The 14,509-nt window shown below is 38.4% G+C and overlaps 1 protein-coding gene across 9 annotated transcripts in view; it reads left to right on the top strand.

Moving 5' to 3' along the window:
- UBXN2A (UBX domain protein 2A) overlaps nucleotides 1–14,509 on the top strand; it is a 52,662-nt gene that overhangs the window by 15,206 nt on the left and 22,947 nt on the right. For all 9 annotated transcript variants that reach the window (XM_048222452.2, XM_026519647.4, XM_048222450.2 and 6 more), the window contains one exon: nucleotides 6,657–6,709. In XM_048222452.2, coding sequence (XP_048078409.1) covers nucleotides 6,669–6,709 — 41 coding nt within the window. In that variant the 5' untranslated portion in view covers nucleotides 6,657–6,668. The remainder of the gene's footprint in view (nucleotides 1–6,656; nucleotides 6,710–14,509) is intronic.

Below are 14,509 nucleotides of genomic sequence, written 5' to 3'. Positions count from 1 at the left end.
ATAGGGGAAGAGAGGAAAAAATTAAACAAGATAAAATCAGAAGGAGACAAACCATAAGAGACTTTTTAAAAAAGATTTTATTTTTTATTTGATACAGCGGGGGAGAGAGAGAGAGAAGGAGGGCAGGGGGGAGTGGCAGGCAGAGGGAGAGGGAGAAGCAGGCTCCCCACGAGCAGAGAGCCAGATATGGGGCTCCATCCCAGGACCCTGGTATCAAGACCCAAGCTAAAGGCAGACGCTTAACCATCTGAGCCACCCACGCGCCCCAAGAGACTCTTAATCATAGGAAACAAATTGAGGGTTGCTGGAGGGGAATATGGTGGGAGGATGGGGTAACTCAGTGGTGGATATTGAGGGCACGTGATGTAATGAGTACTGGGAATTATATAAGCCTGATGAATCACTGACCTCTGCCTCTAAAACCAGTAATACCTTATATGTTAATTAACTGAATTTAAGTTAAAAATAATAAATTAAAAAAACCTTAACATGGTTTAGAGCAAGTGCCTCCAAAAAAACAAAAACAAACAAAAAAACCCCAAAACACCAAAACGTAAACTAAAAGTTCATAGCCATGTCGAAATTAAAACTTGAGAGTAAGTGTGAAGATGTTTCTTACTGATCCTTGTAGTAGATTATGACAGAGAAATGGAGAAAGAGAAAGGAGCAAACATTATTGTATTCTTAGTATTTTTTCTGGACCTCAAAACAACCTTATGAGGATGAAAATCATCTCCGTGTTACAGGTTTAGGGTTAGAGAAGGTAAATAACAACAAAGTCACCCAGCTCAAAAATGATGTAGTCAGTATCCCAGCAAAAGTTAGTTTGAATCTAAAGTCGTCTTCATTCTCTATTGGTGTCATAAAATAAGTAAAAACAATATTAGTAGCTTATAACTATACAGTGATGAAAAATATTAGCAGTTTGCTAGAGAACAATAACCTGTTAAAGGGAAATACAGTGAAATACTTGAGGGATGGCTCCTCTTGGTTTTGGAAATGTGTAAGTCATGATACCTGTCGTCAAGGATCTTAGATCCAGCTAAAAACCACAAAAGAAACAATAATAAACAGTCTCAGACAATATGATTTAAATACCAAAAATCAACATGCTTTAGGAGAGGAATATTAATATGGGTTTAATATTTTACCCTTTAGGTAGACATGGGACCTGAAGGATAATTAGGATTTGAATGCCCGGAAGGATGGTTACAATTTGAACAGAGAAGTGTAATGAACATGTTATGACACAATAAGGATTGTATCTAAACTAAGGGATTATTTTAGAGTAGTTGAATATAATGTTGGAAACAGTACCACCAGGATATAATGTCCACGAGGGTTGGAATCTTTGTCTGCTTTGTTCTATATGTATCCCAAGCACCTAGAATCATACCTGGTGTATAGTAGGTGCTGAATAAACACACGTTCTTTGTTTTGTTTTAAGATTTTATTTATTTATTTGACAGAGAGAGACAGCCAGCGAAAGAGGGAACACAGGCAGGGGGAGTGGGAGAGGAAGAGGCAGGCTTCTAGCGAAGGAGCCTGATGTGGGGCTCGATCCAGAACGCTGGGATCACGCCCTGAGCCGAAGGCAGACGCTTAACGACTGCGCCACCCAGGTGCCCCTAAACACACGTTTTTAATGTTTAGGTGTAATTAATATACAATAAAATGCACATATTTAAGACATACCATTTAATAAATGTTTTTACCTGAAATAGTTTCAATTCAATTTTTTTTAAAGTTTTTATTTATTTATTTGACAGAGATAGAGACAGCCAGCGAGAGAGGGAACACAAGCAGGGGGAGTGGGAGAGGAAGAAGCAGGCTCACAGCGGAGGAGCCTGATGTGGGGCTCGATTTCGGAACGCCGGGATCACGCCCTGAGCCGAAGGCAGGCGCTTAACCACTGTGCCACCCAGGCGCCCCCAATTTTTTTTTTAAGATTTTATTTATTTACTTGAGATGGAGAGTGGGCACATGCCTAAGCAGTGGGAGGAGCAGAGGAAGAGGGACAAGCAAAGTTGCACTGAACCCGGAGTCCAGTGTGGGGCTCCATTCCACAATCCCAAGACCATGACCCAAGCCAAGATCAGGTCGGACTGTCAACCAGCTGAGCCACCCAGGCATCCCATAATGCTTTATTTCTTAAAAAAGAAGTAAAGAAGTCAAAATTTAAACTTTTCTGACACCTGAATGGTTGGGATGGGTGTTTATATTTTTCTCTATTTTATGTATGTTTGAAAGGGAAGAATTTTAAAGGGAAGCAATTAAATAGGTTTAGAAATATGAGATTTGAAGGACAAAATCTTAGGAGAAAAAAATTAGTGAACATGAAATTCTGGTTTTCTGAATATGTTTTTAATTTGTTTTCTGCTTTTTAATTTTTTTAAATTAGAATAATATATACATATAGTTTAAAAGATAATAGTTTTGGAAAACTAAAAATACTCCCATCCCCTTTCCCTAAGTACAACTACTTGGAACTCACAGCTTTTGTTCTGTTATTTACAGTCATATTTCTAAACAACATGAACATTTTGAGTTCTTATTTTTGAACATTGTCTTTCACATCGCTATTAGGATAGATAACCATTTTAGCTTTCTTATGTTTACCCGCTTTACCTTCTCACATCCTCTTAATGGTTTTAGCTCGGTTTTTCCCCATACAATAAGTAAAAATACACACTATTTTTTTTTCCTTTAGACCTCAGGTCCATCCTTGGTCCAAAGATGGTGCTTGGGGTGCTTGGGTGGCTTAGTCGGTTAAGCGTCTGCTTTTGGCTCAGGTCATGATCCAGGGGTCCTGGGATTGAACCCGCATTGGGCTCCCTGCTCAGTGGGAAGCCTGCCTCTCCCTCTCCCACTACCCCTGCTTGTGTTCCTCTCTCCTGTCTCTCTCTCTCTCTGTCAAATAAAAATCTTATAAAATAAAATAAATTTTTTAAAATGGTGCTTATATTTATCCAGTAACTGTAATAAACATTGCAGACTCAAAAGACCGTTGATACAATATTGTATCTTGTATTTAACAATCATTTTTAATGGCTGCATTTTTAAAGCTTATAGTTTATAATCTATTTAATCTATATAAATCTTTATAATCTATATAAGCTATTGATACAAAAAATCTTGTCTGGTTTATTACTTTGTAAATCTAGTGCCTAATCAATGCTAAATCACATATAATTTATATTGACTAAGATTCTTTGAATGAAATAATGGTCTATTTGCATTTTTAAGTTCAGAGAATAATTTTGAAAAGCATTACAGGAGGGGTACCTGGGTGACTCAGATGGTTAAGCGTCTGCCTTCAGCTCAGGTCATGATCTCCAGGTACTGGGATCGAGCCCGGCGTCGGGCTCCCAGCCAGGCGGGGAGTTTGCTTCTCTCTCTCCCCCTACTTGTGCTCTGTCTCTCTCTCTCTCTCTCTCAAATGAATAAATAAAATCTTCAAAAAAGAAAAGCATTACAGGAAGGGTTAAGAAAAGTCTTAGAAATACAAAATAGTTTGAGACAGTAGAGACATCCAATTTGCCTTAGTTGTTCAATGCCATCCTCTTGGATTCTATGGCTTTAGTGACTCCTACCTACCTAACTCTAGCTACAAGGCAGAATCCAAAGTTACTGTTGGGATGGCATTGATGGTGCTGTCCCTCACTTTATATTCCACACTCCTCAGCCCCATTGCATTTCCTGCTTTTTCCTTGCCTTTCTGTTTCCCCTTGTCTTTCAGAATTTTTCACAATATTCTCATGAAGAGGTTCAATAAATTTGCTATCAATTTTACTTCAATTCATAATTAAAGCTAGAGGTATTTAAAACAACTTTCAATGACAGGATATTTTCCAAAGCAGAGTCCACTTTTCTGCTTTAATTCCTAGCAAAACCGAGGCTAAGTGGGAATTAGTGTTCAACACAAATTGCTGTGCTTATTGGCCCAGCTCCGTTAGCAGGCCCTAAGATGATTCAGACTGATTCTTACCTGGTGAAAGGCCGCTGCCACCAGATCCTCAGTTACCAGATTAAATTCACCTCCAGGTACTTCGGAGACTTCTTTTGGGAGAGAGTTTTAAGTGGTCGCAATGGACTACTACTTAAGGCCATTTTCTTGTTCTCATGGCTTTAGGACGGGACTGGTGGATCTTCAGTGACTTTTACTTTGCAGGTTTGCCTTCTATGCAAATGTGCTTACATTTTTAAATAGAGGTACACTATATACATGTCGTAGAAACATTAATATATTTTGACCCTGATTTTCCACATTTTTGGGAATTTAAAGGAACAACAAAGTAAGCTGTATACACAGAATTTACCCACCACAGATGTTACTTGTTAGGAAAAATTGAAAGTGAACTAAATTCCCAGTAGTCATGGTATAGCTGCCTGATGGGATAATATGTAGCCTTTAAAAATAATTATGAAGCAGTTTATGTAGCCAAATGGAAAAAAAGAGCACAGAAATGAAAAATACAGGAAACAAAAATCATTAATATACTAGCAATACATTTGAATGTGTATGAAAAAATGGAGAGGAAGAAGCAGAAGGTTAAATAGTTATTGTTGGGGGTAATCAAAGTATGGATTATTTTCTCTCTTTCCCAAACTTTCTGTATTAGTGTTTTCCCTTTATAACAAAATATTGTAAGAAATAAGCAAACAGATCAATGTTTAAAGTAGTCCAAGCCATCTGTCCACCAAGAGGTCGTGGAAGCAGCAACACAGTAGAAAAAACAAACATGCCAAACCCACATCCTGGTTTCTAAATACAGTTAAAAAAAAAAAAAAAAAAAAGTTACCATGGCTCCTTAGAGAAAAGTGTGATTCCAGGGCTGGGGCAGAGAAAGAACAAATTATCCTGGAGCATCTTCTTGCTCCAGAAAGTAAGAAGGTGCTCACAGGATGATGAATCCATATCAGAAGGACATCACACTGTAGGGATTCCCACTGGACAAATCTGGGAAATGGAACATCAAAATAAATAATGATATATCAGTGACTTATAACTCACTGACTAAAACAAAAGTCCATGAGGAAAAGATGGAATTTTATTTTTTTTAGGAATGACTTTTCCATAAACTCAACAGTCAGGTGAAGTCGTTGTAACTAAAATAAGTTCCAAATATATCTGAGATTTAAAATTTTTAAATTAAAGTTGAGGGGACACCTGGGTGGCTCAGTCGGTTAAGTGTCTGCCTTAGGCTCAGGTCATGAATCCAGGGTGCTGGGATCGAGCCCCACGATGGGCTCCCTGCTCAGCGGGGAGCCTGCTTCTCCTTCTCCCCCCCTGCTCATTCTCTCGCTCTTTCTCTCAAATAAATAAATAAAATCTTTTAAAAAATTAATATTGAGGGTCATATCAGCAAAATGGCAAAATAGGCAGTTTCAAGCTCATGTTCCCACAGAAACATTGAAAAACAAGCAGAAGCTGTTAGAACCAACTTAGAACTCTGGAAAGTAGTTCAGGGTGTATAGGAGCCAAGCAAAGGCTGAATCAAGAAAAATGCAACTTAGAAACAGCAGGCAAAATACATCAAAAATGGGCAAAGGACTTGAACAGATGTTTCTCCAAAGAAGATAGACAAATGGCCAATAAGCACATGAAAACGATGCTCGACATCACTAGTTACAATGAGATTTACTTTATTAGGATAGTATTATTTAATAAAATAAGTATTGTCAAGGATGTGGAGAAATTAGAACCCTGGTACATTGCTGGTGGGAATACAAAATTATTCATATTAGCCAGAGGTGTAAACAGTCCAAATATTGGGGCGCCTGGGTGGCGCAGTCGTTAAGCATCTGCCTTCGGCTCAGGGCGTGATCCCGGTGCTCTGGGATCGAGCCCCGCATCAGGCTCCTCCGCTGGGAGCCTGCTTCTTCCTCTCCCACTCCCTGTGCCTCTGTTCCCTCTTTCGCTGGCTGTCTCTCTCTGTCAACTAAATAAATAAAATCTTAAAAAAAAAAAAAAAAAACAGATGAATGTGTTAACAAATATATATACCTGCGATGGAATATGTTATATACCTGCAAAGGAATTTATGTTAAGTGAAATAAGCCAGACACAAAAGGACAAATGTATGATTCTATTTATGCAAAATACAAGGCAAATTCATAAAGGGAGAAGGTTAGAATAGGGGTTATTAGGCCTGGGAAGAGAGAGGAATAGGGAATTATTGTTTATTGGGTACAGAGTTTCTTTTTGGGAAGTTGAAAGAGTCTTGGAAATGGATAGTGGTAATGGTTGTACAACATTGAGGATATAATTGATGCCATTGAATTGTATACCGTACATGTCAGTTTGCTTCCCCAAGGAATTGTAAGAATGAGAATAAGAATGTAGTATATTTTGTTTGTTAAACCAAAGGGCACATTATAATTTTTATCATAATTCTTAAGAAATAGTTCTAAGCAGAAAAAATATTTTTGTTGGAAGATTATTAGACTCCAAAAGTTATTTTTTATTACTGTTGTACTCTGTAAATGAAAATGACAGCTTTGAGTTTGGTCACGTAAGTTCTTAAGACCCTTTCAGTGCTACTTTAGGGATACCTAATAACTTACGTTAAAGATTGTTAATGCATATATAAGAATGAACTTATCTAAAATACTGAATTGAGGACTTTAGCTTTTGTTTATTTTTACTTTTACAGTAAGGCAAAAGAATGAAAGAAGTAGATAATCTCGAAAGTATAAAAGAAGAATGGTAAGTTGATTCAAGTTTTGCATTTCTTTGTTATTAATGCATTTCTTATCTATTTTTACTGCATTTCACTGACACATATAAGTTTTCATTATGGTTCTTTCAGTTAACTAGCTGATGGTAATACATTTTAAAGTAATTTTTTTTAGTCAAAGCTACATTGAATGGATTCTAATGAAGTTTTAAAATGTTTTTGTTATTAACATGTTAAATTTCTCTCTGTTCACATATTACTTCTGTTGTTTAAGTGAGAAATTCAAGTAACTGTTCACTTTGTTAGTCTTTTATGTTACACTGTCTTGCAGTCATAGCGGAAATAAAATGGCTCTAGAGTCAGATAAACCTGAGTTTGAACCCCATGTCTTTACTACCTCTTTGGCCTTAGAGCAGCTTAGGTAGATTCTTTGGGCTTCTGTTACCTCATCTGCAGAACAGGCAGGGGGGTACATATATGTTTGTACCTGAAAGGTTTTTATGAAAATTAGATAGCTGACATAAAGCACTTAGTATTAGGACAGGGGCACCTGGGTGGTTGTCGGTGGTGTGTGCGACCTTTGATCTCAGGCTTGTGAAAGATTTATTTATTTATTTGAGAGAGAGCGCGCACCAGCATGCATGGAGTGGGGGGGAGCAAAGGGAGAGAGAATCTCAAGCCAACTTTCCGATGAGTGCAGAGAGCCATGTGGGGCTCAGTCTCAGGCTCAGATCATATCCTGAGCTGAAATCAAGAGTTGGGCGCTTAACCAACTGAGCCACCCAGGGGTCCCTAAAATAAAATCTTTAAATAATAATAATAATAATAATAATAATAATAATAGCACATAGTAGGGACTCAAGAAATGGTTGGTGCATAGTCTGTGGTTCTTATCAATACAGAATATTTTATTTTCACTTATCTGAGGTAAAATGTGTATTTTTGTATTAATGTTGTTTGTTTTAAATACTTGAGGTAAATTTCTTCCTTTCACTGTCCATTTAAGGAAACAGACAACTGTTTCATACGTAAAAATACTTCATAAATGCTTCTATACTAAACAAATATTATTTATTTTTTTATTATTATTTTATATAAATATTTTATACTAACTATATAATTGTGAGATTGTGTCAGGGGGCCTCTAAGACCACCCCCAGGTTTGATGATTTGCTGAGAGGATGCAAAGGACTCAGCATATAATCATACTAATGACTATGACTTATTATATTATAATGGAAAGATACAAAGTAAAATCAGCAAAGGGGAAAAGCATATGGGGTGAAGTTCAAAGGAAACCAGGTTCAAACTTTCAAGAGTCCTTGCCCAGTGGAATCATCTAGGATGCTCTTAATTCTCCCAGTAATAAGTTATGACACCACATGTAAATTGTTGTTCGCCTAAGGAAGTTCATTGGAAATCAGTCTAGAGTTTTTACTGGTGTGTTGTAATATGTACCACTACTATGAATGTAATTAAATAATCAGTAAGATATCTATACAAAAATATTAGGAATAGATTTTATAATTTTCTTTGTAACAAGAAATAGTGGTCCGGTAAAAAAATGAAAAGACTTTTCCTAAGCATATCAGTAATTCAAAGACTATAAATGGTGAAGATCCATATTTACCATGTGTGCTGCCAAAGCATACACAGATGCAAATCCTTCACCCATTTGGACACCAGCTGATATAACCTTATTTATTCAGAACACAGTAGTGAATGAGAAAGTCAGCAGAAGAGGGTACTCTGTAGCCAAAATAGATGTTTCAAAGTCCTTTTCCTGAACTTGTTTACTTTTTATTATCAGAGAAACTCCTGAAACTTCAAGACTGTATACTGAGCCATAAGAACTTTGTTACCTGGTTTTCAAATTTTGGAAAGGAGTATTGATACTTACATCATAAAAGGATAGTGACACATAAGGGAAAGGATAACAGTAGAAAACATAGATGAAATAATAATGTCTGGATATTTTTAGTGTTAAGGCAAGTCTTCATAAATTTATCTGCCCATGGGATTTTGCTGCATTCTATCTTAATATAGTACAATATAAAGGGATTCCCTGAATTACAAATAATAAAAAAATTAAATATGGTGTACTTTCCTATTTTTCCTTGTCAGGAATGTCTTTCATACTCAATTTTTATTTTATTTTATTTTATTTTATTTTATTTTATTTTATTTTATTTTATTTTAGTGCATGGGAGGAGGGGGGAGGGGCAGAGGGAGAGAGAGTGAAAATCTTTAAGCAGGCTCCATGCCCAGTTTGGAGCGCAACGCAGGGCTTGATCTCACAACCCTGAGATTGTGACCTGAGCTGAAATCAAGGGTTGGACTCTTAAACTGACTAAACCACCCAGGCACCCCTTCTTTTTAAAAATTATTATTAATAAACTTTATTTTTAAGAGTAGTTTTAGGGTTAAAGAAAAATTGAGCAGAAAATACACAGTTCCCATATCTCCATCCTCCCCTTTCCCACCGCTTTCCCCACCACACAGTTTCCTATATTATTAACATTGTGTATTATGTAGTATATTTGTTACAATTTAGAACCAATATTGATACATTATTATTAATTGTAGTTTACATTTGGACCCATTTTTTGTATTGTACAATTCTTTGGGGTTTGACAAATGGTGTTGATGCATATGATGTTGTGCTTTTATTTATTTAAGTTTATTATTATTATTATTTTTAGTAATCTCTCTATCCAATGTGGAGCTTGAACTCACAACCCTGAGATGAAGAGTTGCATACTCTTCCATCTGAGACAGCCAGGTGTTGTGCTTTTGATCCCAGGTACCAGTTGTTACTGCTGGTTTATAGGAAAGCACTTGGCTTTTATTTAATAATCTTGTATTCTACTACCTTGCTAAAATTGCATATTACTTCCAGGAATTTGTTGTTGTTATTTGGGATTTTCTGTGTAGACAATCATGTCATCTGCAGACAAAGCTGTACCTTTTATTTTCTTTACTAGTCTTACTGATTTAGTTAGGATTTCCAATATGGCATTGAATAGGAGTGGTGAGTAGGGGCATCTTTGTCTGATTCCTGATCTTAGGGGGAAAGTATCTAGTTCCTTGTCATAAAGTACAATGTTAGCTGTAGGTTATTTGTAGGTGTTCTTTATCAAGTTAAGAGAGTTCTTGTCTGTTCTAGTTTGCTGAGGGTTTTTCTCAAGAATGAGTGTTGGACAATATCAGACCTAGCCATATTTAGCCTACCCATGCTTAGTATATTTCTTAAAACATGGTCCTTCTTGCAATATTTTGTACTAAATTTAATTCTCAATATGTTCTGAGATAGAAGTTAAAACCAAGCTTTAATTCTAAATGAAAAAGAAAAACGTTTTTAAGATGTGCCTTTGTAACTGCAATTTAGAATTTCCAAGTGAATTCAGAAAATATTAGCTTTTTCCATAAGGGACTCTTACTCACAGGAAACAAACTGAGGGTTGCTGGAGGGGAGATGGGTGGGGGATGGGGTAACTGGGTTGTGGGCATTAAGGAGGGCACATGATGTGTAATGAGCACTGAGTGTTATATACAGCTGATGAATCACTGACCTCTACCTCTGAAACTAATAATACATTATATGTTAATTAATTGAATTTGAATAAAATTTTAAAATTAAAGAAAAGAGTGTGTATTGGATATTGTCAGATGCTTTTTATCTGTTGATATGATCATGATTTTTCTTCTATAGTGTATTGATGTGATGGATTATATTGATTTTCTCATGTTGGATCAGCCTTGCATACCTGAAATAAATCCTACTTGGTCGCAGTAAGGATTTTTGCATCTACGTTCATGAGAGATACTGATGAGGGAGCAGAAGGCAAGCTGAGGGCAAAGCACAAGCTGACACACCATGTGTGTGACATTCCTCAGGCACTGCTGGCTGCCCTAAAACTAAGGGAAGGAAAAAACAAATGGTTAATAGAGATCATAGTCCATGAGTCCTCATCAGTTTATAAATGTCTTAGTGATTTACAAGAAAAAAAGCATTCTTTTTTTTTTAAGATTTTATTTAGTTATTTGACAGAGAGAGATAGAGAGATGGGGAACATAGCAAGGGGAGTGTGAGACGTAGAAGCAGGCTTCCCTGCTGAGCAGGGAGCCCGATGCGGGGCTCGATCCCAGGACTCTGGGATCATGACCCAAGCTGAAGGCAGACTCTTAATGGCTGAGCCACCCAGGCGCCCCAGAAAAAAAAGCATTCTTATCAATAACCTTAACTTCCAGAAGGGAACTCGGAAGTATCTTAATGTGTTACTGCTTTATAAGAGGGAAAAACAACCTTAACTCGACCAAACCAAGGCGTTCAGGATCTTGTAGGTCCTCTTTAGCATATGAAAGTTCTTTTGAAAACCTCCCGTTTCCTTACCTCCCTCAACTCCCAAGTATATAATCTACCAACCCTCACAACCCTGGTGCAGCAGCTCTTTCTGCCCATGGGTCTTATCCCCATGCTTTAATAAAATCACCATTTTTGCAGCAAAGATGTCTCAAGAATTCTTTCTTGGCTGTCGGCTCCAGTCCTCACCTGCATTCATAAACTACGTCAATACTGTTTTTTTCCTCTCTTGAAATGTCTTTGTCTGGTTTTATTTACTTATTTTTATTTTTTATTTTTTTTTTAAGATTTATTTATTTTAGAGAGAGATAGGAGGAGAGTGAGTATGTGCACATATGAGCGGGGGAAGGGGCAAAGGGAGAAAGAGAATCCCAAGCAGACTCTGCTGAGCACAGAGCCTGCCTGATGTGGGGCTCAGTCCCACGACCCATGAGATCATGACCTGAGCCAAAACCAAGAGTCAGAGTTAGAAGTGTTCCTTTTGCTTTTATTTTCTTGAAGAGATTGTAGAGAATTGGTATCATTTTTTCTGTAAATGTTTGATAGAATTTACTAGTGAAATCTTTTTATTTTTTTAAGATTTGATTGATTTATTTGAGAAAGAGCAAGCTGAGTGCACGTGCACACAGATGGTGGGGGGCTGGGCATGGAGAGACTGAGGCCAAGGGAGAAGGAGAGGAAGTAGCCCTCCTCAGCAGGGAACCCCATTCAGGGCTCCACCCCAAGACCCTAGTATCATGACCTGAGCCTATGGTCAGGCCAGTTAAGCTTAACTGACTGAGCCACCTGATGAGGGAATGGAAGGCAAGCTGAGGAAAAAGCAGAATCAGAGCCCCACAACTCCCACCCCCAGATGGGATTTATGTGACATTCCTCAGGCACTTCTGGCTGCCCTAAAGCTAAAGAAAGGAAAAACAAATAGTTAACTTATAGAGATCATAATCCTGCGAGACTTGAGTCTCCCTCAGTTTACAAATGTTTTAGACAAGAACAAAGCATTTCTATCAATAACCTAGCTTCCAGAAGGAAATGCAGATACAATTAAATGTCCTTATAATCTGCAGCCCATTGACAGATACTTAAAGCAGGCAGAGTATAATGTTCCTCCGGGAAGTTCCCAGCTATCTTCCTGTCAGTGCCTTGCTAGAGGGAAAAAGAACGTTAACTTGACAATGGCAAGGCCTCAGGTATCCTGTGAGTCTTCTTTAACATATGAAAATCCTTATGAAACCTCCCATTTCCTTCTCCAACACCATAGTAGATAATCAGCCATTCCTCACAGCCCCGGGGCAGCAGCTCTTTCTGTGCACAGGTCCTGCCCCTGTGCTTTAATAAACCACCATTTTTGGGGGGCGCCTGAGTGGCGCAGTCGTTAAGCGTCTGCCTTCGGCTCAGGGCGTGATCCCAGCGTTCTGGGATCGAGCCCCACATCAAGCTCTGCCGCTGGGAGCCTGCTTCTTCCTCTCCCACTCCCCCTACTTGTGTTCTGTCTCTCGCTGGCTGTCTGTCTCTCTGTCAAATAAATAAAATATAAATAAATAAATCAACCAACCAACCAACCAACCATTTTGCACCAAAGATGTCTCAAGAATTCTTTCTTGGTTGTGGGCTCTGGACTCCACCCCACTGAACCTCACCTATATTCCAGAACCACATCACACCCAATATTGAAATCATGTTTTGTGCCAAGTGTTTTCGGTTTTGGAAGATTGTTAATTATTGACTCAGTTTTCTTAATAGATACAAGCTTTTGTATATGTTCCTCCTTAAGGTAAGGTCTTTCAAGGAATTGGTCCATTTCATCTAAGTTACCAAATTTGTGGGCATAGAGCCATTTATAATGCATCTCCACACACTGTACTCTGAACCTCTTAAAAACCTAGACTACTTCTTGCTCATCTTTATATCTCACCACCTGTCATATAGTAGGTACTCAATAAATGTTTGATTGACTTAACAAAATGAGGCTTAATAGAATTTATGTATCAGATAGGTAAGATAAAGGACTAAAGCTACTTTGGATTCTCAGCTTCATTGGCTTTGTACTTACTAATTGTGTATAAGCTGCTTTCTTATAGCTGGGACACGGGGGTGCAAGAGCACCTGGTTCTGGGGGTCCCAAACATACCAGGTTCTGGCACTGCCACTGACAAAATCCAAAGGCAGAGAAACAAGTGGTAGTGAAACAGGAAAATAATTTATTTCAGTGACACCAGTGCTGGAAAGACAGCAGACTAGCGTTTCAGACTGTCTCCAGAGTGCCAAAAATACTTCAGGTTTATTTAAGGAAAATGTGGGGCAAAAGTGGGTGGGTGTGTACGGGTAGGCAGTGAAGGTCAAGTTGATCATTGTCTCTCGGAGTCAGTCGTGAGCTGGGTCTTGCTGGTTCAGGGCAGTCCTTATTGCTCGAGGGGGTAGTTTCAGGTCCCATCAGGGGATGCTTACCCTCAGGGTCTTTTGCCTGAGTCCAGAAACAATCTGGAAAGAACCTAACTGGAAAGTGAGGTTAAGGCGGAGGCAGCCAGGGGCACCTGGGTGGCTCAGTTGACTTCAGCTCAGGTTATGATCTCAGGGTCCTGGGATCAAGCCCTGCGTTGGGCTCCTCGTTCAGGTGGGAGTCTGCTTCTCTGTCTGCGTTCCCCCCCCCCACTCCTACTCTGTCTCTTGTCTGTCAAATAAATAAAATCTTAAAAAAAAATTGGAGGCAGCCAAAATCCTCTTTTCTGGCAAATACCAGAGAGCATTCAGTGGTCACAATGATATTATTTATCTAATATTATGTGCCAGTATCTGTACCTGATACATAATGTATACCACGATGGCTTTTGTATGTGTTTGTGTGTAATATTTGCAGCAACCATGTAAGATAGATGCTAGTATCTGCATTTTGCAGATGAAAATGGCAAATCACGTAGAGGCTGCTAGGTTTCTCACCCAAAGTGTGACTCAGTACCTAAACACAAACTCCAAAGCCTGAACTTTTTAGACAGTATCCTCTACTGTCACACAGCTGTACTAATTAAAGAGAGGAAGATCATTAGTATTGTGAGAAATCATCTTAGGATATGATATTTTATGTAAGAAGTATCATGTCATTGCTTTCAGAAAAGCATAATTAATCCTTGGATAATATGAAGCATCTTAAGAATATATATAGAGAGATTATCTAGAAGAGTAAAAAGAGTATGCCTAAATTAAAATATTGCTCCGAGTGTTAGCATTTTAATAACATAGCGATGACTCTTTTGTCTGGCGCAATGATTAAGAGCACAGGCATTGGTAGCCTGGGTTCAGTTTCCAGCTCTGCCTCCCAAGAGCTTTGTGATCTTGAGCAAATTGCTTAAGGGAGGGCAGGGGCAGAGGAAGAGGGAGGAGCAGGCTCCCTGCTGGGCAGGGAGCATGACAATGTGGGTGGATTCCAGGACCCCAGAGTCATGACCTGAGCTGAAGGCAGACACTTAACCAG

The sequence above is a fragment of the Ursus arctos genome, unplaced genomic scaffold (assembly GCF_023065955.2).
Source record: "Ursus arctos isolate Adak ecotype North America unplaced genomic scaffold, UrsArc2.0 scaffold_8, whole genome shotgun sequence".
Classification (NCBI taxonomy): Eukaryota; Metazoa; Chordata; class Mammalia; order Carnivora; family Ursidae; genus Ursus; species Ursus arctos.
The sequence above is the reverse complement of the archived record's forward strand: the minus strand, read 5'-3'. Positions and strand labels throughout refer to the sequence as shown.